Source organism: Calonectris borealis, chromosome 4, assembly GCF_964195595.1.
Source record: "Calonectris borealis chromosome 4, bCalBor7.hap1.2, whole genome shotgun sequence".
Lineage (NCBI taxonomy): Eukaryota > Metazoa > Chordata > Aves > Procellariiformes > Procellariidae > Calonectris > Calonectris borealis.
Genome location: NC_134315.1, coordinates 9481677 through 9504990, shown reverse-complemented (window position 1 = coordinate 9504990; position 23314 = coordinate 9481677). Strand labels below are relative to the sequence as shown.

General features: G+C 38.0%; 1 protein-coding gene across 8 annotated transcripts in view; it reads right to left on the bottom strand.

Moving 5' to 3' along the window:
* NSD2 (nuclear receptor binding SET domain protein 2) overlaps window positions 1-23314 on the bottom strand; it is a 76135-nt gene that overhangs the window by 42513 nt on the left and 10308 nt on the right. For 6 of the 8 annotated variants that reach the window (XM_075148552.1, XM_075148557.1, XM_075148558.1 and 3 more), the window contains 2 exons: window positions 18502-19127; window positions 2376-2541 (listed from right to left, as the gene is read on the bottom strand). In XM_075148552.1, coding sequence (XP_075004653.1) covers window positions 2376-2541; window positions 18502-19098 — 763 coding nt within the window. In that variant the 5' untranslated portion in view covers window positions 19099-19127. Of the gene's footprint in view, window positions 1-2375; window positions 2542-18501; window positions 19128-19582; window positions 19648-23314 lie in introns of those variants that run through there. The other 2 variants (XM_075148556.1, XM_075148555.1) reach the window with 2 other exon arrangements.

Genomic DNA, 23314 nt, shown 5'->3' with positions numbered 1-23314 from the left:
AAGGCCAATTACTGGGTTCTCCTTTAGCTCCTCCTTGTCAGATTAAACAGCCCCAGTTCCTTCAGACTGCTTGTGCAGATAGACTCCTAGATTTCTGTTCATGCTGTCCTCAGAACCTTCTCTGTTTGGTCCACGTTTCTGGAAATGAGATGGCCCAAACAGGACAAAATGAACAAAGTACTCCCGCTGAGGCCATGCTACCACTGGCAAAGCAAAGGATCTACTTCATGCTTTTTATAAGCAGCACTATTAATTTATGTCAGTGTGACTTTGGTCTTTCTGCAGAGAAAACTACAATGGGTTATTATGACTCTCAGATTCCTTTCTGCGAAAATGCAGCTTTCCACTCATTTCCGAGCTTGATCACCTACCACTGTAAAAATCCAACACTTACTCCTACTGAACTGCATTTTTTTTCAGACCACACCTCCAAACTGTCAAGATTGTTCTGATTTCTAATCCTACATGTTTATAGTCCCTCCACATTGGAAATTTGTAATTCCAATGCAAATTTTAGATGTATATTCTAGTCCATTTTCCAAGTTCTCAATGCAACCCTTGAAAACTACATAAAAACAAAACCACAAAAACACTCCCCAGACTTGGAAATACATAGTTAAAAGTTACTGAAATCTGTAGTGACAAGTAAATGCCCTACTCTGTTCATAACAATGGAAGCTGATACTTTTGCTTGATCTAATAAAATACATGAAAGTATTCAGAAGCATAAATATCAAAACAAAGTTATGTGCTCCTACTTTGGTTTGATATTCCTATTAACTTCTTGCTTTTCTCCTTAATCTGCAAGTTTTCTGGATTCCGTTTTCAGGTTTTCCAAACTTTCAGTACAGTTTGGCATAAACGTAGTAAAAAATAGTTTACAGTGCTCAGCTGGAGTTAAAACTAGTGAGGGATGTAATGTGCAGCAAGAAGATTTTCTGTAAATACAACAGTAGCAAAAGGCAGGCTAAGGAATGCTCACTGGGGCAGGAGACTGGGTGACAAAGGACACAGAAAAGGCTGGGGTACTCTATGCCTTCTCTGTCTCTGGGTTTCGTCTGTTTGTTTGTTTTTTAAACTGTAACGTCTGCCCCCAAGCCTTCAGGTCCCTTAGTCTAGCGATAAAGGCTGCAAGACTGAGGCGCTACCCACAGCATATTAAGAAAAAGTCAGGGAGCACTTAATCAAATCGGACATCTATGAGATTATGGGACCAGATGGGATGCCTCAGAAGGAGCTGAAGGTGTCGGCCAATGTGATGCATGGGTGATCTCTATAATTTTTGAAAGGTCCCAACCACCAGGGGAGATACCCAATGACTGGAAAAAGGCAAACAGGCAAACATCACACCTTCAAGAAGAACAAAAACAATCTGGGGAACTACAAGCTAGGCTGACTAGCTTACTCTCAATGCCTACAAGATTATGGGGCAAATTCTCCTAAAAGACATGTCCAAGCACATGAAAGACAAGAAGGTGTCTAGAAATAGCCAGCACAGACTCACCAAGGGCAAATTGTGCCTAATCAATCTGATTCACACAGACTAATACAAAAGGCAATGGACACAGGTCGAAACAAAAGAAATTTCTACTAGATAAAGGGAAAAGTCTTCTTGCCATAATGGCTGCCACTCACTTGAACAAGTTGCCCAAGAAAGGCTGTAAAGTCTCCATCCTTGAAGACATTAAATACTTGACTGGACAAGGCCCTGAGTAACCTGCTCTAATTTGGAGACCATATGACTTGTAGAGGTCGTTTCCAACCTATATTTATCATTCTACAACCAGCACAGGTAAGCCTCAAAAGTTTCAGGTATCAGAACAGAGAACAAAGCTGCAAACAAGATCAAGAAATTGTACAGATTCCTACTTAAAAATTCCATTAACACGTGGTAGTCCCTGCATTTAGAATCAACTAATTTTGTCTGTAGATAACAGTATTGGTTCCATGAATCACAGAAAATTTAGCTGCCTGAATTACTGATTGCTTTTAGTAAAGCATAATCATCAGGAGTATTTAATTCCCATTAGCCTTCAATAAAATTTTAACCCGTATCACTTCTCCAAGCATCTCCATAAAGACAACGGAAAGCACCATCAGATAATTTTTTTAGTAAGACTCCACACAGTTTCATAGATCACAATTTTGATACCTTTCAGAGAATGGTCAGAGTTAAAAAGACACACTGGAAAAAAAGCTCCGTCTGCTATACACTCAAGAATAGTGTTTACATGATTTTAACATTCCTCTTGACAACAAGGAGCTGATTCAGTTACTGATACAACCGAATAGATAAAATGAAGAACAGAATTTTCACAAAATAATGGTTATGTATACCTGAAGAAATCTGGATGTTTGTAGCATCACTGACATACCTTTTAGTTTAGTGTAGGAATGGAGAACAGGATCAGCAGAAACCATACATGGCCACCATGGAAAACCAGACACTTTTGACCACACTAGATCTCCTATATTGTACTTCAACAGATGGACTTTATCTTCTTTGATGGTACTTTGAGTTGGATCTCTCTTAGCAGGAACCTTAAAAGATTAAAAAAAGAAAAAAAAAAAAAAACCAAAATCTATCACCATATTTCTTCAGATATGCACTAGGATTACTAAATAGCACACAAAAATAAACAACAAACTACAGTTCGTATTCTGTTTAAACATTCTTATTATATGTAAAAACACAAGAGTGGTAATGGAAGGAGGGAAATAAGAAATAGTTCACCAGAATAAAGAGCTATCATGTTTGCTCACAAACAATAATTATATTTCATGTGTAATAAAAACTTTAAGTCATAATTTTTGTTCTCTCACAGCAAAAAAATTCCAAGTTCCATTTATGTTTTTGTTTTTAATTAGAAATATTGGCAAGTAAGCTGTGGTTTGCCTTTATCTTTTCGAATAACTGCTGAGAGACCATCAGGAAGGCTCAGTTTAATTTCAAACATATTAACTGAGCACTGGATGTAGATGTGGAAGAACCAACCTCCCTCTGTATTGAATATTATTAATCAAGTTAAGCGCTATACACACACAAAGGTGTTTTAGATTTAAAAAAATAAAAATAAAGAAATTCCCAAACTAGAATAGACCGAAATACTGTCTTTATGTCTGAATAGAAACTACATAATAACCAGTTAAAAAACCCCAAACTCTGCATCTTTCAGCTGTCTTTTTACATACTGAGAATTTGTGACATGAACCCTTCCCCACACCCTTTTGCAAGATTTTTTTTTCTGTTCCAGTTCTAGCAGTAAAAGTTTGTGAATGCTCAGCTGGTGCTCTAAAGCTATTTTAGCTATTGGAAAACAATTACAGAACTATTTCCACTTCAAGGGACAGATTTAACTACAAGGAAGTTTTGTATTCTCCTGCGATAGACACACATTTTTACTGCATCATAACGAAGTTCAGCAACACCGACACTTATTCACCAACTAAAATAATTTCATGAAGTTAGTTACATTTTGTCTTTTTGGCTTCATCTGTTCATATTTGATATAAATAATGAACACCTTTACCTAGGTAAGCACTAATTCTGGATTTAAGAAAGCACAGAACGTGTATTTTTAACTTGCTTTTTCATTTTTCTAGTACTAAATTTATGTGCAACATGTTATATAGTTCATCTTGTGTAGTACCAGCTCAACATACAGAAGGCGGACCGGAGCTTCAGGCTTTCAGTGGATTTAATGTTAGAGCTAGAGCAAAATTCTGTTTTAATTAATTAAAAGTGGCAAGAGGAAAGAAAGAACACTGTTAAGAAACCGGAAATCTAGAATGCAGAAAGAAGTATTTGCAGCATTATGTTAAATCAGAGTAGATCAGGTTACCTTGTACAGATTTTTAAATCCAGAGAATACTACCATAACTAATTACATATTGTTTTCCAAAAACAAACAACAAAAATCTTTGACGTACTGCAACAGCATAGAGATTTTTTTGCAACTCAAACATAGAGGTACATCCAATCAAAAAACCTAAAGCTTAATGTACTCAGAAACTCTTTTCCTCAAAGCTTTTAAAGCTATGCCTGGTAAACACACATGATGCTATGTCATCTGATTGTTAGGGACAGTTACTCATCCAGTGATTCAGCTTTTCTGATGAATTCAGACTTGGTTCATGTGCCTCCAGCTAGAGCCATGTTCCCATGTCTCAAGGTTTTTGGCTCTCTAAGGATTCTGTAAGACTGTCAGAAAACCCCTCCCGCTGAGCTTGCCTCAAGTCCTGCAGTCTCAATAGACCTAAAAGATTCCAAGCAGATGTGAAAAATCAAATGCTCCTTCTAGCAGTTAAACATCACACGAAAAGTTATGCTTAAAAGCTAAAAATTAAGACATATATATGCCGAGAACAGATCTGGAGAAACATTAATCCTAACACACACAAACTGACTTAATTTAAATTAAATAGGTGGGATGAAAATATTTTTCAATGAGTTAGCTTTTCAGAAATGTAAAAGTTACTCAGGATTCTGAATCTTATTTTTAATTTATGAGTCCCTGAATTTTTCAGAAAGTGCAACTAAGCTGCAAAGATTTATGACTACAATCTGAGAGGGAGCTGGCTGGAATAATGAAAAGGCTCTAGCAGTGCTTCTTATTGCGTAATCTAAAAGGAGTGGCAGTACAGGGGTGCATGTCGCATTTCAATGTATCTACAAGCACTTCACAAATTTTAAATATGCCCTGGATCATGATAAAAAACTTGAAAATGACAGGCTCTGATAAAACCTGCACGGTTTATCTATACAACGCTTGTTGTATTAATGTTTTCTTTTATTGATAAAACGCACATACTTTAAAAGAATGGCAAAATACAGCACGGAATTCTATACACATTTTTTTTTAAGAGCTCTCATATGAGGTTATTTAAAAACCTGTAGAAAATATCACAATGAACTCGCTCATTTCCATCTTACTTTCCCACATCATTCTGATTTAGTTTTAACTTTCTTATTCTGGGAATTACTCTGATCTATTTAATAGGTATCTCAACAGTAAACAGTGAGGTGAAATTCCTGGCACGTACTTCTGAGACAAGCAGCTGTCAAGCTGGACATCAACAGTCTTCAATACTTCTCTTCAATACTTCCTCTCAAAAACATCTTTGCAAACCGCCAGCATAGTATTAAATGTTTAAGTATTTAAATTGTTTAAAAACAACAAAAAATGCTAGATACTGGAAGGCAGTCATATGAATAGGTTTTACTTCAGTATCCAGGTTGGGTTTTTTTAATTATTGATGGGATGGGATGGGAGCAAGAGAGCATTTCCAAACAAATTTGCCACCCGGTCCCCTGATGGCATCTATGTTCTCATATGACGAGAGCTTCTTTACGAGACACTTGTACTCTCTGCAATTTTTAAGAATAGGAAATCACCATTCAAGTTACAAAGTGGTATAGAAAAAAGTAATTTGGCTTGCAGGTTTTCTTCCTCCAGAAGAAAACAGGAATTGTTGTTTAGGCAAATTTTGATTCCTAACAATATGCAGTCAGACAGAACAGGGCATCTGACTGTGCACCCGAGGAAGATGGAGAGGCAGGACTGGAAGCGCACTTTTGGTGGTCTGTGTGAATGCACCAGAAGACAGCGAATAACTCCTCCTGCAATAGCTGATCAATTCTTTCTGTGACGATACTTAAGCAAGCAAATTAAGATGGGAGACTCCTGGTTTAGAGCACAACTGTAAAGCAAGGGAAGATGACACAAAATCAAACTATTGTAAAATACCTTCCCCTCAATTTTTGGCTCTTTGTGTCTTTTTGACGACTTTTTATTTATTGAAATTGTTCTTATTTCTAATTAGATCTCCTACCCATAAATGTCAACAAAGTAAAGCCTGTCGGGCTTTCTGTGCTGCAGAGGAGCACAGGACAGTCTTTGCTTGCCGTCATTGCTAAATAAGCCTGGACTGCTCTGCATATGCCCCATCCCGTTACCGTTTACTGCAGTTTTGTCAGAAGTAAACACATACACATTTAGTTGCAGAATTTCCTCCCCCCCTTCCCTAATTATAGGCAAGCTCTGCAGCCTCTGAGATAACTACCACCTCAATCACCTTTAGCCCCAAACTTTAAGCCAGTTATGCTAAACAGAAGAAGAAAACAGCTTGTGATCGTGTTTCTTTTCTACTTTGGGAAGGAATTCCAGGGTTTTTTTTCCCCGTTCAAACACTAGAAGTTACGTAAACGGGCAATCAAAGCCTGGGTGAGCAGCTGATGACTCCCACACAGACCAGTCCTAACACTGAAGACACAGGCCATTTGAGAGGCTCTTCACTGCTCAGTATGGCAGACATCGAAATTCCTGACTTTCTGGATTAGTATCCTGATGAAACACTTGCTCTGAAAGGCAGCTAGATTTTAAGTTTATTTTGTCCAGGGGGGCATGGAGCACAGAATGGAATAATTCCCTTATTGCAACTGAGTTTTTCTGTGAGAAATTACGCCTTGAAGAGTACCAGCATCCTTAAAAAATCATCTGGGCCAGCGGCTGCAATAGGCTGAGAAGGACCAAAAAAGAAAAGAAAATTTAACATGCCTTTCCTCTTCCCTTAACATTTCACAGATTTGTTTGTCACTTCTCTCAGCACTTTCATAAGCAATGAGTGACAGGCAGATTGACAAGAATTTATGACACTGCTGTCAGCATTCTATCAGCCCAAAGAAGTGGCTTGGCCATAGAAAACACTGGTATTTAATTAACTTTGCCTGCATCTGATCAAAAGAATCCAATCAGTTTCCATTTAGTTCTGGTCTGACTAATGAATATGATGAGACAAGAACACACTGTGAGTGATGGGAAATTTCAAAGCTTAAAACTATCTTAAAATGACCAAAGAAAAATGCATTTAAGGGCAGCATCTTTACTGTACTGAGAGCTTTAGGTTTGTTTGTAGACTTTGTTATGAAAACACCATGATAAGTGTTTAGTAAACAAGGGACAAAGGTAATTTTTTTTAAAAAACACCTAGAAGGCTTACTAGGAGGTGTCAGACTGAGATAACTTTATGCTTTTTAAAGTGATTAGTGGTAGAGATACTAATATTATCATTATCTATTTTGTGGATACATGCATGTGTGCATACATGTGCAAGGAATTATAACCCCTCAAAATTATTGTAAATTATCTTAAGCATCAAAAAGCTACTATTTCACTATACAAATTTGGAAAGCTATAGAAATCATTAAAAAAACCTTCATCTACCAGTAAATTGTCAAAAAGGGATTATTAATATTGGACACAAAAAAAAGAGAACAGTTAAGACAAGTGAAGACAGTAAATGTTCTCCTCTGTGTAACATAATGGGGAAGTACATGTTGAACAACTTGCAGATATCTGATATCTCCCATTCTGTTTTCATTTTCAATTTAGGTCCATCCTGTATCAAAGAACTTCCAGCGGACTGCGCTATAATAGAAGGCCATGCCACAAGCACAGACTGCTGGAGGTCCGCTTGCACTTCAGAATAAAAAACGATCTACTAGCATTACAAAGAAACGAAAACAAAATAATCAAGGTCCCTAAACAGAATATATGCAATTAAAAACTCTGAATCAAAGTTAGAGCACACAAACTGTGACAGTCAAACGTGTTTCTTTACTATGGAAAAGATAACACTGCTTGCTGACCAAAACGACATATTTTTCGGGTCCTGCTATCTACTTGTGCTGTGTTTCATCCACTAATACTCTTATTTTCTATCGTGGACTTGTGTAATAAAAAATAAAAGTAAAAATGTTTTGTCTTCTCTTGCCTCTCTATCAGGAAAGATAGTGAACTAAGGAAGTGGTTGTAGAACAAACTTCATTCCTTTCAGAGGTTCAGGAGAGGTGGTAGGTTTGTCTGGAGAAAAAGAGATCAACAGAACAAAAAAGATTATTTTTGTAATGTTGTTCTGCCACTTGAATTCACCAATGATTAAGGGCACTATAAACAAGCAAACAAACAAAGGACATAACAGGACAACGTTTCCAAAAGCTTCCTTCTTGAAAAACCACCATCACAATTATGTTCTTAGGAAAGCTCTGGCTTCCTGAAAAATTCAGGAATTTCATTTGACAAAAGACAAATCACCATTCAGTCTTCAGGCAACGGAATGGAGGGATGCAGCTACTTTCCCAATGAGTGATGTCCTGTCATTCAGGACAGAGAAACGGCTTCGTCTCACTCTGTGATTGAGGACAAAAATCTCATGAAGTCAAATCACTTCAAAACCAAAAATCACAACTACAGCTGATTAAAATCTATGCAAAACCATCAATATACACTATTGCTTTAAATGAAAAAGGTGGCAACTTAAGTCTGTTAAGAAATGGCTAGTCTCATTCTAAATGATTCTGTCTATAAAAATACAGTATCCTCACAAACATAACTGCCTTAGTGCTTTGTTCTTTTTTTTTTTCAAGATTATAATTCACATGTTATAGTAAATCTGTTTATCCCAGAAGGACAAGTCCTTAGAGGCCCTGTGTTTATCCAAATAGCTCCCACCTTCTGGGATGTGGGGGAGTGTATTTAGATAGCAAACCACAAGTAACTCAATGTATTAAGAAAAAGTAAGTTTTTTTACTTTGTCTTGTTATATTGTTTATTATCTAACAGAAGAATGCGGTGTAATTACATATTCAGCAAAACACTGAGAGAATGTTTCAGGTAGAAGACTAAAAAGTAAACCAGACCCTTACAAGAAGATTAAGAGAAAATGCTGAACTATTACTACAAAATGGATAAGGATGAGGAAACACGAAGAAAGAATCAGTGAGTTAGCAAAATGTTGAGTTCCATCTTCAGTGAAACAGGAAGGGACACTTCAGTAGAGCATCCAAAGACTGCAGCCCTCAAAAGGCCATTGCATCAACCTCTGCACAATTAAATCTGCAACAACCTTGTAAAACATACATTATATTGTGCAGTGAGGTAAAGACTGAAGGGGAAGAGGACATGAAAAGTCCAAATCAAAACAAAAAAAAAGAACAAACTATACTGGGGGGTGATTTGTTAGTTTTTCAGATTTCTAACTGTTTTATACCAAGCCAGAGATTTAACTAAAACCTTCCAAATTCAATTTTGAGAGCTATTACATTAAATGTATTTCTTCGAGTTATCTTTTCTTTTCTTGTATTCCTAACCCCTTACTTCTTTTCTTCTATTACTAAAAGGGGATCAAATCTGGCAGTGTGAAGAATTACATTTGCAGAAGACACTAAGTTTGAATTTTCCTGCCACAACGAGGATTTATTTATTTTTCTTCAATGTGTTTAGATGGTAAAGCTATAAAATAAGAGGACAAAAAAGGTTGAAGAAAATCACTGCTCTACTTGCAGATCCCCTGAAAACTTTTCTGTGCTGGCTGAGGCTCTTTGAAACCAAATATAAGTTTCATGACAATGGGTTTGTTCCCTCCATTTCTTTCCACAAACTCCTCTAACGCAGTTTATGGACAGCATGTTGAATATCACCACGCAGGACCCTCCCCTCCAAGAGGGAAAGCAAGCAGAAGACAATAAAAATCCGTTTAAGTTTAGACAGCGATTCATAACATAGATTATGGATTTTGAAACAAGATAAAAGCTCAAATTTATATTTCAAACCAACCATGAAACTCCTGGTTACATTTCAGTTCTTTTTTCTGGCTTTGGTTCCCTCATTAACAAGTTTCCAGCATAATAAGTCTCCAGCAGATGAGAAATTTTTTTAAGATGCTTTTACATTTAAAACCAAATCTGCCTATCCAAATCAGCAATCTTCCTTTACACAAATACTATATGAGCAAGCATTTTGGAAATTAACTTAACACGGTATTTTAGTAACTAGGATACAAAACCCTTTTTTCACAGTAAAGAGTTGAAGAGAAACAGATTCAATCATTCACAGAAAGATCCAGTAAGATGCAAGTTCTGGAACACTTCCCAACCCTCAATCTTTCCTAAAAAATGTGGAGAGCAGTTTCTTTCAGCCGCTTTACTGAATTTCCGCATTTGCATTTAGATGACCTCTTAAATTGTAAGTTACTGGCTTATTATTGAAAGGTTCCCTGTTTCAGAAACTTGAATTAGATAAGGCTTGATCAGAATGAATGAAACGTTCTTTTATATCGAGTATTAGAAAAAGATTTCTGCCTATATCCAACTTCTTTAACCTTCACCCACCCTCAAAAGTTTAAACTTTTGATGCGGTATCTGAGATAGCGTGGATATGAGATGCTACAGAAGTCTGGAAAAGCGTAACTGTAGAGCCATGAGGAAGTCTGGCAAGGCAAACAGTTATTTCTGAATAATTTCCATATGAATTTCACATAGGGTAACAAAATGAAAGCTAAATCATCTCAGCGTACCTACAGATTTTTCAGAGTGCCATATCCATATGTATTTTGTTATCTGCATGTACAATGGTTTCATATCTTTCAAGATCAGAATCTGTATCAGGGCCTTACCCTTAGCACTCTCCTATGCCCTTATAGAGCTCAGTACGAAAGAGTTTTCCCAAACCACTTTCTTAAGAGATATCCTCCTCTTGCTAGCTCATAGACATGCAAGGTAGCATGGGTAGATGTTTTGAATCCTAATACTCTTGGTAGAAAACAGAATAACCCAAGCCCAGATAATACTGTCAACAGGCAACTAGATTTACAGAACATTGTTTTCTGGTGAAGGCAGATACTTATCTCTACACTTTTTTGCAACAAGAACACTTCTGAAAGAAGCTGTCTGGGCTTAAGTAGAACAAATGCTGATTTGGCATAAAGGGGCTCTGTTAACTAATAATTTGACATAGTCCAAATACTACCTTGCCTTTGAGATTAGACCTTTAAAACAAATCCCCATACCTAAAAGCAGGCACAAGAGATTGCCATCCAGGTTGTGTTGTTACCTATACCTAGTAGGTCCTCTTCTAGAGACGAAATGCAAGAAACAGTATCAGTGGTTCACCAGCCTAGGGGCAAGTGGTGGTGGTGGGGGAACCAAAAAAACCTAAACAGACAGACATTACCTTGATTTGACAATGCTGAAGCATATTCCTTAAACATTCCTTACTTTCAGCAATAAAGATGTACAGAAAACCTGGGAAACCACAACCAGAAATGCCCCAACCTCATACGAATATTAAAATAGGGCAGTTGTTGCAGTAAAACATCATGAAGATCAAAGTGCTATCAATTCCACAAGAACTAAGATCCCAAATTATTTTACTTCATCACAAGCATCCTCAACATACACTCGAGTTGACATTCATTTACCAAAACAAACAAAACAACAACAACAAACAAACAAAACCAAGCTTAGCATTAGTTGCTGCTATGAGGCCACAGATTCACTTCCCTTCTTCATACAAGTGCAGCAGGGCTTCTTTAACAACTGTCTATGCAAGATCCAGTCTTCACTCTTGCACCGGCCTTTCAAAGTAAAGCATTTTTATGAAGTGTCTTTCCGAGACGGGAATTAATTCCTTATTATTGACAACTTACACTTTTCGCTACTGCCCATTTTATGATGCACAAGAGAAAAACTCCTGTAGGTACTTCGGGTATTCGCAAAAAGCAGAAATATAAATGTTATCCTGCTTGGACCTATTTATTTATAATAGGAGGATAACAAAACATGGTAATAGACAAACGTAAAATTAGTGTCTGTGAACAAAGACCTCTTCTGGAGGTCCTAAAGTTCATGTGCCCTACATGAAATCCACTCCAGAACAAGGAAACTTGTAAAGGAGGCTGATATCACTGTTCCAAGACAGATCAAAATATTTTGCTTTCACTACTTTGCCTAAGGGTTACTACAAAGCATCTTTCTTTCTTGACAAAAGGGGGCTTTAAGGGCCAGAAATGACATCTGGTACAGATCGCTAAAGTTTCCCAAAAATCTGCCTGTAAATCCATCCAAGTAACATAACCCTGAACTGTAGATCTAACTCTCAGCTAAATATGAAAGTTAGACATGCATTATTTTGGTTAAGCAGAACATTAAGCAGAGCAACAGAAAGACTTCACCATATCTTGGACAGAAAAGCAGTGTGTCCTGGTTTCGGCTGGGATAGGGTTAAATTTCTTCCTAGTGCTGTGTTTTGGATTTAGTATGAGGAGAATGTTGATAACACACTGATGTTTTCAGTTGTTGCTAAGTGCCCTCCTAGTCCAAGGACAGCTCCCGTGCCTACTGACTGAGCTAGGTACACCAGATGGGAGGGAACATAATCAGGACAGCCAGCCCAGCTGGCTAATGGGGTATTCCATACCATGTGACGTCATGCTCAGTATATGAAGGGTAGGTGTGATCCAAGAAGTTCCGATCGCTACTTGGTTATCAGTCAGCGCAGGTGGTGAGCAATTGCATTGTGCATCACTCATTTTGTATATTTTATCATTATCATTATTATTTTCCCTTTTTCTGTTCTATTAAACTTTTATCTCAACCCACGAGTTTTTCTCACTCTTACCCTTCCGATTCTCTCCCCGTCCCACTGGGGGTGGGGGGAGTGAGTGAGCGGCTGCGTGGTATTTGGCTGCCTGCCAGGTTAAACCACAACACAGTGAAAACAAGCAAATTCTTTGCCACACCAACTGGTAATGGTCAATACAATGTGAAGAGGAGATGCTGAGATGACAGTATTCATTTAAGTCATGACACTACCAGTGCAACGACTGAGAATAAGTCATAAAAAACAATTAAACCAAAAAAGCGTCATTAAACCTCTCAACCCTGTTATGGCACACAATCTGCTGTTGAGATGTAAAGGGAAGTTAGTTCTTCCAGAAGATGAAGCTCACCACTTTATTTGATCTGTCATGTCCACCATAGTGCCCAAAGGACCAAAATAAAATTAAAAGGAATGCACAAATGAAAGAGGAGTATGAAACAATGCAACAGTTGCTGACATTCTTCCAATTTGAGATTACATCTGGTCAGCTCTTTTCCACAGAAAACTGGCTCAATGTTCAGGAGCAGTCAAGAATCAATCAAATGCTAAGTATTATTTATAATGAAAAATAATGAAATTGAGAACAATATAGAAAATCATTAACATGCCACTGTATGCATCCACAAGACATCTGTATCTTGAACGTCCTGTACTGTTCCGGTCCCTCATTCTCAAAAAAAGAGACAGGAGAACCCAAAGGGCATCACAGTTCAGAAAAAGGATGATAACAAGAAGTAACATTCCAGAATGGCTCCTATATGCAAACAACGCACTAGGACTCTTCAAGCTGAAATTAAAACCTGAGCAAGTTTGTGAGAAATCTATAAAACTATCAGTAATGGAGAAGTTTGTCCATGATCCCTATTTCTAGTACTATGAGAAAATCAAGTGAAACAAGTAGGTGGCAAACTGAAAAGGAGAAAGAGCTGCTCTATTGCTCTATTATATGTTACTATGGATGCAAAAAATTCACACTGTCTCAAAAAGAAACTAAGGTCTTCTTCCACGAATTTAGCCATCTACAGCTATTAAATACAAAGTCACCAGCTCTAGAAACTCTGAGTCACAAAATGCCGGAGGCTGAATATATTCAAAGAGAGCATCATTCCATGATTTGCCATGTCTATACTCTCCATTATGCATCCCCCGCTGAACCTCACCCCTGAGCCGAGGTGCTGAATTAAACGGCTCCTTCATCCAACTTGGTAGAGCTATTCCTATATAGCATTTTTGTCATCACTTCAAGATATTATTTTATATTTGATTTGGATTCTTCCACCAATGTGTTTAGGGAGAGAAAAAAAATATATTTACGTATTACATATTGAGATGACAGTTTTACGCAGAAAGTATACTTAATCCAGCTCCTTTTCCATACAATAACAGGAAGTCTGGTATGGAGAGCCTTGAACAAATACTAAGGCTTTCTGTAATTAATTTTGTGGCCACTCTGAGAATACTCAGCTTCTAATCTCCCCCCAAACCAGTATACTCTTGATGCTGTATGCTTCTTAACCTACAAGTAGTTCTTTAAGATACTTTTCCAATGAGGCGTTAAGAACAAACAATTTAAAGTTCCAAAGTAACAATTACTGCTGCACATTGTGAGCTGCTTAGCACAAACAAGTTTTCAAGGGATAGCTAAACACAATCCTTTACTAACGCTAAGGCGAAACAGTAGCTCAGGAACCCTTCCAAAAAGGATAAGAAGTTATCTCCCTTGTTCCTGAAGGTATCACCCAGAAGAGATTTTTAGGGTTACTCCTACTACTTTGGGATTCTGATGACATCAGCCAGACAGCCTGTGTTATCACTCGCCTGAAGACAGGATCTGATACCTCAAGAACAGCCTATTAAAAAAGAAAAAGTAATTGAGTTCATTTTACCCTACAGCTACAGATCCTGCCTCCTGTGGCAGTTTAGCTGCACATTTTATGACAAGTTCAGTAATCGTACTAGACCAGAAATTCCTAATAACTGATGATGAAAAACAATCAAGTAAGTCCTCCTTCTGAAAAAGACACATTTATTTGACTTTATTGTTTCTTTTTACTTTTTTTGAAATTAGAACAAAACAAGTCACCTCAGGATCTGGTTGTAACAGCTATAACAGGATAATCAAACATTTGTTGAGCACAGCTCTCCAATCTCACAGAGGGAACTTGTTGATTTCTGCTCATCTCTACTGATTAGATGCCAGCATCAGAGCAACATCACCACCTTCAGTGGTCCCCACCTTCCTGTATTTAGTTAGCACAGAAGCATAAAAAGCAGCAGATAATCCTCAGACTGCTTCTTTCTACCCTTACTGCGTTTCTAAATCGTTGCTATTCACTGGGAAAAGCATTATAACATTACGTAGATCTCAGATATAATGGAGTTGGCCGCAACAGTTTTTCTCTGTGAAGATGAAATGGCAACATAAATACATGACAAGGACTAGTGGAATTTCTCCAGTAACTTGCAATTGCCCCCCATGTACCTGCTGCAAAGTCATTACAGACTGTACTGAGCAGAAAGAGTAACGAACTGCGAAGTTTCTGGTATAATACTAAAAGAGGGCTACAAGAAAACTGGATAGGAAGCTATGTGGAAGGTACAGCTTTTGGGTCATGTACATCTTATACAGCTGGAATCCCTAAACTAGCAAGTATAGCCGTGTGTGGACTTCCAGGTTTGTTCTGGATGCAGTGTTGCTGCTTTTCTGAGCTACTGCACCCGTGCTAGGAAGTCATGCCAGGAAGCCATGCCAAAAGGGCAAACTGCCACTTGTAGGCCCAAACCGGCTTATGCAAAAGAAGCTCAAATGTGCCAGTATCACATACCGAGCTGTTCTTAGGGTTAGAGAGCACAGACCTACTTTGGGACCACCAGCATGAAAGCTGCAGATATATGTGCTTTCTCTATTTTCCTGTACAGAAACTCTGGATTGCTCTAGGGATCAGACTTGGATTACTTCATATTAGTATATGAAGTAAACCTCTGCCATTCTCCTCCAAACAGGATTCTTTCACTTCTAAGAAAAGCATTGAGTGAGAAAAATCTAGGAAAGTCCTCATTCCTAACTGGTAGCGTTGCAAGAAAACAATGACTGAAAAAGCAGCCACCACAAAATCTAGTACTGAAGCATACTGCCACTCTCATGAGCAGCACTATCAAGTGGGCAACTACTGCAGTCCATGGGTTTGGCGTCAATTCAAACATCTAACATGTGGTACCTACCACTAATAACACAGAACATTTGGAGGTGGTGTCAGACCACTATCAGTGTAGTGCCTTGGCATAAAAGTTGCTAAACCAGGCCTTATCAGGAGAGGCCTGGATTTTAAAGTAAACTCCTCAGGTGGAGAGATACCAGAGATGGGGGAAAGAAGGGTGAAAGGCAGGAGGTGAGGGAGGAAAGAGCCACGGCCTGTTCCGCTTCCTCTCCTTTACCTTGGGAAAGTGAAAGCAGTACAGCTGTTTCTCGGAAGCCTGGAAAAGGTGGTGGTTATCAACAGAAATCTAACTCACATCAGAGCTGGGCAGATCACGTTTATTCCCAATTGAAAACTGACGTGCAGATAAAGTTTGAAACAGCCTCCCTTTATGTTAACAAAAAATGCCCAAACAACAAGAAAACCCAACAACAGAGCACTGGAACATTTGTTAAATGATATGCCTCTCACCTCAGCAAGATAGTAATCTGCTATGTCCATCAAACAGAGATATAATTACCTTACACAAAAGGCAGTATTTGAACCATGGCGATTTTTGCTAAATCAAAAGAGTAAGAGCTTGGACAACAAGAAATGGAGAGAGAAACCAGCCCAGAAATAAAACCAGACAAACAGGTTCTACATTATCTTGTAACCTACAATAAACAGGCATCTAAGCGCAAAATTAATCAGCTTTTACTCCAAGGATATTTCTCCAACTTCCACATTGCAGCCACAATCAGCTACATAAAACCACAGTATGATGAACTAACATTAAGGCTTTTGATGTCAGCGATGAAATAACAGCTAGAGCAGGGGCCTGAAACCAAAGAACACTGATATTACGATATTACAGTTATGATCGCAGAGAACACATGTATATCACTAGTCTACATGTGGACAAACATTTGAAAAATCTCCTTCAGCATGTTCCCTACTATTATTTTTTCTTCCTTTATTTTAAACCTGCACAGTTGCAAACCCTCCCTGTGAGAAAAAGAAAAGCGCCAGAGTTTTTACAATCAAGGAGTTATATCATAAACCAACATCTTGTGACCTTCAAATGCTTTTCCTTTTGCCCTTTTAAAGTGCACTATGCAAGAAGCATGACTCGCTGTTTCAAGTGCTCTGAAAAGAACAGGGTTAGAATATTGCAAAGTCTGAGATCAAGCAGGTGGTTGTCCTTATCTGGTAGTTTGGTAGCTCACTGGTTTGGCACAGGAGCAAATAACCCTATCACTCTCCAGCCATCAAGTCTCAAGCACTCTGGGAAATAGTGTTGACATGGTTTTCTCCTGACCATTTCTGGCCAAAAGACAAATCAGAGAAGCCAGACCAACCTTTCTTTTAATCTTAAATGAACCGCTCACCAGGAAAAATTAAAGGCCACCCTTAATCAACAACTGATGTTGAAAGGCCTCTGAATAAACTGTGTAGTTGGGCATATGAAATATTGCCTCCTCTTTCTTAAAAAAAAAAAAAAAAAGGCGCTAGAGTTGTTGATGCTAATAAATATACCACCTTTTAGTCCAATTTATCTCTCCTCAGAGAAGTCTGAATCAGTTAGTGTTAAAACATTCTCCTTAACAAAATTAAAGCAAACAAACTTTTTAGTAAAATTCCTGAAAATAACAATATTGATCATTCTAGGATGAATAATATATTCAAATAATAAATAAATGATAAATATTTCTGATACTTAGAAGAACGTTTACACAGTTCTGTAAACTCATTAATTAATTTTAATGAAAATAAGGGTAAATAAAATCAGTAATACAGCAGCTATGTGTGTGGTTCTTCTCTGCACGTGCAACCTTGGGAGAAAGTAAGAATCAACATTAACTAGTAAACCTGCAGTTGACAGAAAACTCTGTCAAAATGCCAATGCACATTTTTCATTTAAGGTGTGTAAAAGCAGGACCTGTTCACTAGCCAAAGCATTCATTAACGTTTACCATTGTTATACAACACTATTCTGAATTACTCATTGAGATACTTAATATACATAGAAGTATCCCTGCTATGTAGGTTTCTTCCTCTTGAGATAAAATGATTGCGAACCACATTCCTTTAAACAGAGTCTAGCAACAAAAACTAAATAAAGGGGGAAAGGTCTCCCAGCAGCATTCTTATTCGCAACTTGGTAAAGCAAATTAAAAAAAGTGAAATTTCTATTTCTGCCCATGTTTAAAAGAAGCAAAAAAACAGATGAGCTTGATCACAAAAAAGTTAATGACACTTAATACAAGTATCTAGACCTTTTCAATGAATACAATTCACTAGGTTATAGCAAGCAAAACCAGCTCTTTTCAGATGACAAATAAATGAAAAGTCATCTTTTCAGATGACTACATTCCAACTGCCAAAATTTGAAGGTAAAGAGCCTAGCTTATCAACCAACTGACAGCTGAGTACAGAAATATAGAAATAGTTATTTTGTTCTGAAACATCTGGTTATTAGGAAGCCAGAATACCTCATGCTCCAACAATTAAAGGCCATCTCTAAATTTAGAGGCCTCCCTACCTCCCTTGCCCAGGTGCACATCCTGGCTTGGTTTTGGCTGCATGTCTGGATGAAGCTTCTGTTTCATACATCCCATACTACCACATGCCCTGGTTTGCTCTGGAGACTTATTTTACTTATATGGAAACAGAATTTTTGGGGTACTCCTAGCCTAGGCAAGAAACACAGACCAGAACTAGAGTGCATCTGTCCTTTGTTAAGACAAAGAGAGAGTATCATAGAAAGTGACCTGTTTGTGGGAAGCACCTATTGAAATACCTGAAATGAAGATTAGCATATGAACAAATGAAATCTCAGTATTAACAAACCTAACAAAAAAAAGAATGTAAAAAAACCGTACTACCTTCTTTTCAGTGGGGCTTGAAGTCTTTGATACTAACGCTGCTTCAACAAGACCCTGCTCAAGTAAGGAGTCATATTTTATGCTTCTTTTTCTGTTTCTCCTCTCCTTGTTTGCTGGCTTTTGTTCATTTTCCTCTGACTGAGACACATCTGCACCATTGTCTCCACAAATGGAAGATTCAAAAAGAGGCTTTCCATTCATGTAGGTTTTAGTGATTTTCAGCTTAATTTCTGGAGAGCCATTCTTGATAGGAGTAGTGTTGGGTGGCGTTCCAACTCCCTTTATTTCCTGGGGTTCAAAGCGCAGCTTGGCATCTTGGGCCCCAGACTCGCCATTAAACACACGAGAGGTTAGATCTTTCAATTTATCAGCTGGAATAAATGGAAGAGCCTCATGGCCATTGTATTTTTGCATGACACCTTCTTGTAGAGTGGCAGAAAGTTGTGCTTTGCCCAAGTAGACAGAACACTCACGATTCACTTCACAATTCTGAGTTTTCCCATTGGTATTTCCAAGGATCTCTGGTACCTGCTTCATTTTGATGTAGTTAATTTTTCGAGTTAACAGTTGAGAACTTCTTTTGATGCTAAAGTCCATTCAGCCCAGATGTTTCCAGTCTTACACTGCTATATTAAGACAAAAAGACAGAGAATATTTTTAATAATACAGAAATGTTAAAAGATACCAAGTATTCAGATAGATATGTCCCCACTAATCTAACACTCAATGTACTTCATTCAAGTTTTACTAAAAGTGTTGCTTACAATCTTCATAACCAAAATATTTCAACATCTGTTAATATGCGTTATGAAAAAGTCCACGAAAAATAGATTGATGAATCATCAGTTTTTTTAAAACAAAAGCAGAGAGCAAAATCACAATTTTCATTTTAATAATCTGTTAACAATCTACAGCATGAGTCTTACGCACACTAATTACTCAAAGGTATTGCACTGTTTAAAACAAGTAAGAGTTAGACCTAAGATAATATCATTAATAACAACTTAAAACAGATGAGTTTATTTCTAAGAGGTCGTGCCAGCATAAAAACCCCCACAGGCTGTGTTACTGTAGCACCTACACCATGGACAGCAGCATCACAAGCACACTTCCTGAGGAAACAACACAGCTCAGTCTTCAGACGTATCCCAAAGCGTTCTGGCTATGAGAAGGAATAAAAGGTGAGCGTTACGTGTCATGAACACCAGCCCACCGGGAAACAGCTGATCCTTCAGGCCAGTGGCCACACTGTGCAAAATTTAAATGGTCAAAGCAACTGCTGCTTTTTAATAACAGCATCATCATCATCTAACACCCATTTTTCATACAGAAATTTGAAAACATCCAACAAGCTAAAACTGCACTATTATCTGCTCTAGACAGGTTTTCCAAGGGTTCTAAAAGCTAACCCTTCCTATTTCAACATTACACTATCGTAGCAAACCAATGAATCTGGCAGAATGACTCCTTTGTGCTCCTAGACCAGGCAAGATGATAAATTTCATTTTTAAAATTCATATGCGTAGACTCTTCATATTACCAGGTCCAGTGTATACGTGATATAGAGAAATACACCACAATAAATATTATGAAAGCTCAGCACAATAATCATCATATCCATGCTCAAGCTAACCAATTTCATATGATTAAGTCCAAGAACTGTTACATCAAATCCAAAATTCATCAAATGTAGTCTCACATGCTTCCAAAAAAGTGCAGTAAAAACCCATGATGAATAATTATTGAATTGTCAGTTGCTATGGAAGAAATCCCTTCTGAATCTCACCACCTTGTTTATTAACATACACAGTTATAATGCTTACAACTGGCATATTCCTGAAACTTGCATATTTGCTACCTCCACATCAAGAGCAGCAATGTACAAATGCTTATAACTGAGCACTACCCTAGCCTGGCAAAGCTTCTTAAGGGTGTCAAGCCTGAACTCAAAGCAATTGGCCAACATGAAACCTTTTCATGCACAATATGCAGAAAAAAAAAACCCTAAAAATCATAACTCCATCACTCCTTAGCAACTGCTCCCATCTCCCTAACGTGCTGCTCTCAGGTACCTATACGATAAAAGGGCATCTTTCCACACAAACTATATAGACTTATTTGAGAGATGAAACCATTCTCCAGGGACAAACAGCAGCCTGAAAAGCTGGCATTAAACAAGGTAAGAAGTATACCTGAACTCCAAGTGAATTTGCAACAAGAAAGGTTCTAATCTTTCTTTAGCCAGACGAAGTCTGAATTACCAGTAAAATCTCTGATAAAATGGGTGGAAGCCAGCCAACTGTATTAACCCTTCTGAAGAGGAGTCAGAGGTAAAAGGATACTCAAAACTCCACCAGAACAGAACAAAGAACTCACTAAACCGAAAGAGAAGTCATGTACTTTCACAAGATCTTCTCTGAAAACATGGACAAGAGACAGACTCTCAACCCAATTAATAATATGACAATGTTTCAAGCTGTGATTCAGCAGATTTAACTGAAATCATATTTATTTTAAGAAACAACTGATGACAAATTCTATAAATCTGTAGGCAAAAGGCAAACCCGTTACAGAACATGTGACGCTTCTGGTTACGGAGATGACAGCAAAATTCCTTAAAAAACCCCAAAACACTGAATGGTTGCAAAATCTGTACTTCCTTCCCACAGATTCTTAACAGAGTAAACCAGAATGCAAAACAGAGATTTGATTTGGGCATCTAAATTCCCCTCTATCTAAAAAATAAGCCTACAAGTGAGCAGCTTTGCTGTGGCTGCAGACGCCCTCCAGTGGTTGCCTGAACCAGCCAGAGCAGCCAACACTGCCGCTCCCCACTTCCCTGCCTGACAGACTGCTACTAATCACAGCTTCTCACGTGAGGACCAGCACCAAAAATGCCTTCTGTGACCTCCTCCTGTCCATCAACTACACAGTTAAGTTGAAAACCATTTTTTAATATGGCTCCATTAGCTGCTTACCAGGGTCTGGATTTCTGGATCCAGACATCTGCATTTTGTAACTCTGTCTGTTTTAATCCATAATTCTACTAGTATTTTTTTGTCCTGCTTAATAATAACTCTTACTCTCATCACTTACTACTTTAAGCTAGAAAGCCATCAAGCTTGAGGCAGACCAGGACAACTCAAAAAAAGCAACAAATAATCAAATTAGACTACATTACTGGTGTACTCAATCTCAAAACACTGGATACTTTACAAAAAAGCGATAGCTTAAGAGTTTCAGAACATAAAAATCATCATAGAGTCACAGAATAACTTAGGCTGGAAGGGACTTCCTGAGATCATCTATTCCAACCCCCTGCTTAAATCAGGGCCAACACAGATCAAGCTGCTCAGGGCCTCGTCTGGACAATGACCAGTAAATAACTAAGTGAAAAGACACGGCTTAAAGAAATCAAGTTACTCTCTTTCTAGCTAATAAACCTACGGGTAGTAATTCCATATCACAAAAACATGAAGACCAATAAGACCATGCAGTGAAAGACCCTGAATTTTTTGGGGTTACCTTGATTTGCCTAATACGTCTGAAGATACGCAGCATGCAGATTTTAGAACTTCAGTGAGCGAAGGTTCAGTTTATGATTCTCACCAATACAGGCCACTAAAACCAGCTGAAAACACTGAAAAAGGCCCCTGAAATCACTAGAGCCTAGTGAGACAACCAATCCAGGAGTATAACTGGTAAAAGGAATGTACCCAGGCCAATAGTAAATGGCAAGTTGAAGACAAAGGCAGTAATTTGAGACAGTAAGATTATCAGAACCAGTAGATACCATTACAGAATATGGGAAATAGACCATGTTTGTACAAAGATTAATGGAGCCAAATGAGAAGAGGCTTAAAGTAAGAGGCAGAATAATGAGCAAAGGTAATAGATGTGAGTACCTATAAGCAAAGAGTCCCACTGGGGAGATGAGACTTGTAGAGAGCACCTTGCGGCTTAGTCACCATCTCTAGGACAACCAATGGAGGGAAACTGTCTATACACATCTCAGTTCTCCTCGTAAAAAATAAGCTATGTTGTGGGTCCGGTTAAATGGAAGAAGCTAGCAAATCCACACACTGGAATAACAAGGGGTTTCAAGAAAGAAGGGCAAAATTGAAGCTAGTTAAATTTTGCACAACCTTTGCTATCTAAAATTCATGGTAGCACAATACCATAAGCAAGAAAAAGGACTAGGCTCTTTGTGAGAAGAGGACAATAGAGCAGAAAAGAAGAAAAGGGGCGAGAAAAGAAAACGATCAGCAACAGATAATACTGTGAGCTTAGAAGTAATGCAAGGAGATCTAGAAGACAGGACATGAAAGAATGAAGTGAGGTAGATCACAGACAAGATCTGGTTGATCAGAATTGTAAGAGTAAGGTCCTGAAGCAGCTGAGCATGTGATTAGATTTGGTAGTTAAATTAAGTGCACTCATGCCAGACCACCATATCACATAGAAGCAAAGGCAATCCCTTATCTTTTTCTAGATGACTCTGTACCTATAGAAAAGGAAACTGGGGGGAGGGTAGGGAAAGGAAGGGAACAAAAGCACCACATACTAGTAGCAGCTAATGAGCTTAAGCTAGTATCGTCTCATATTGACTGACTGGTGACCCAACAAGTACCATTTTCACTAACAAAGAGGAAAAAACACGATAGCCAAGGAGTCTGCTGAATAAACATGATATTTTGGCTTGTGAACAAATAGCTTTCAGTAAGCAAAAGAAGATTTGACTTATCAGAGAAAGGTCTCTAGATATTTTAATCGGACAATGGCAATTGGACAATCCTTGCAATGGCTTTGTACA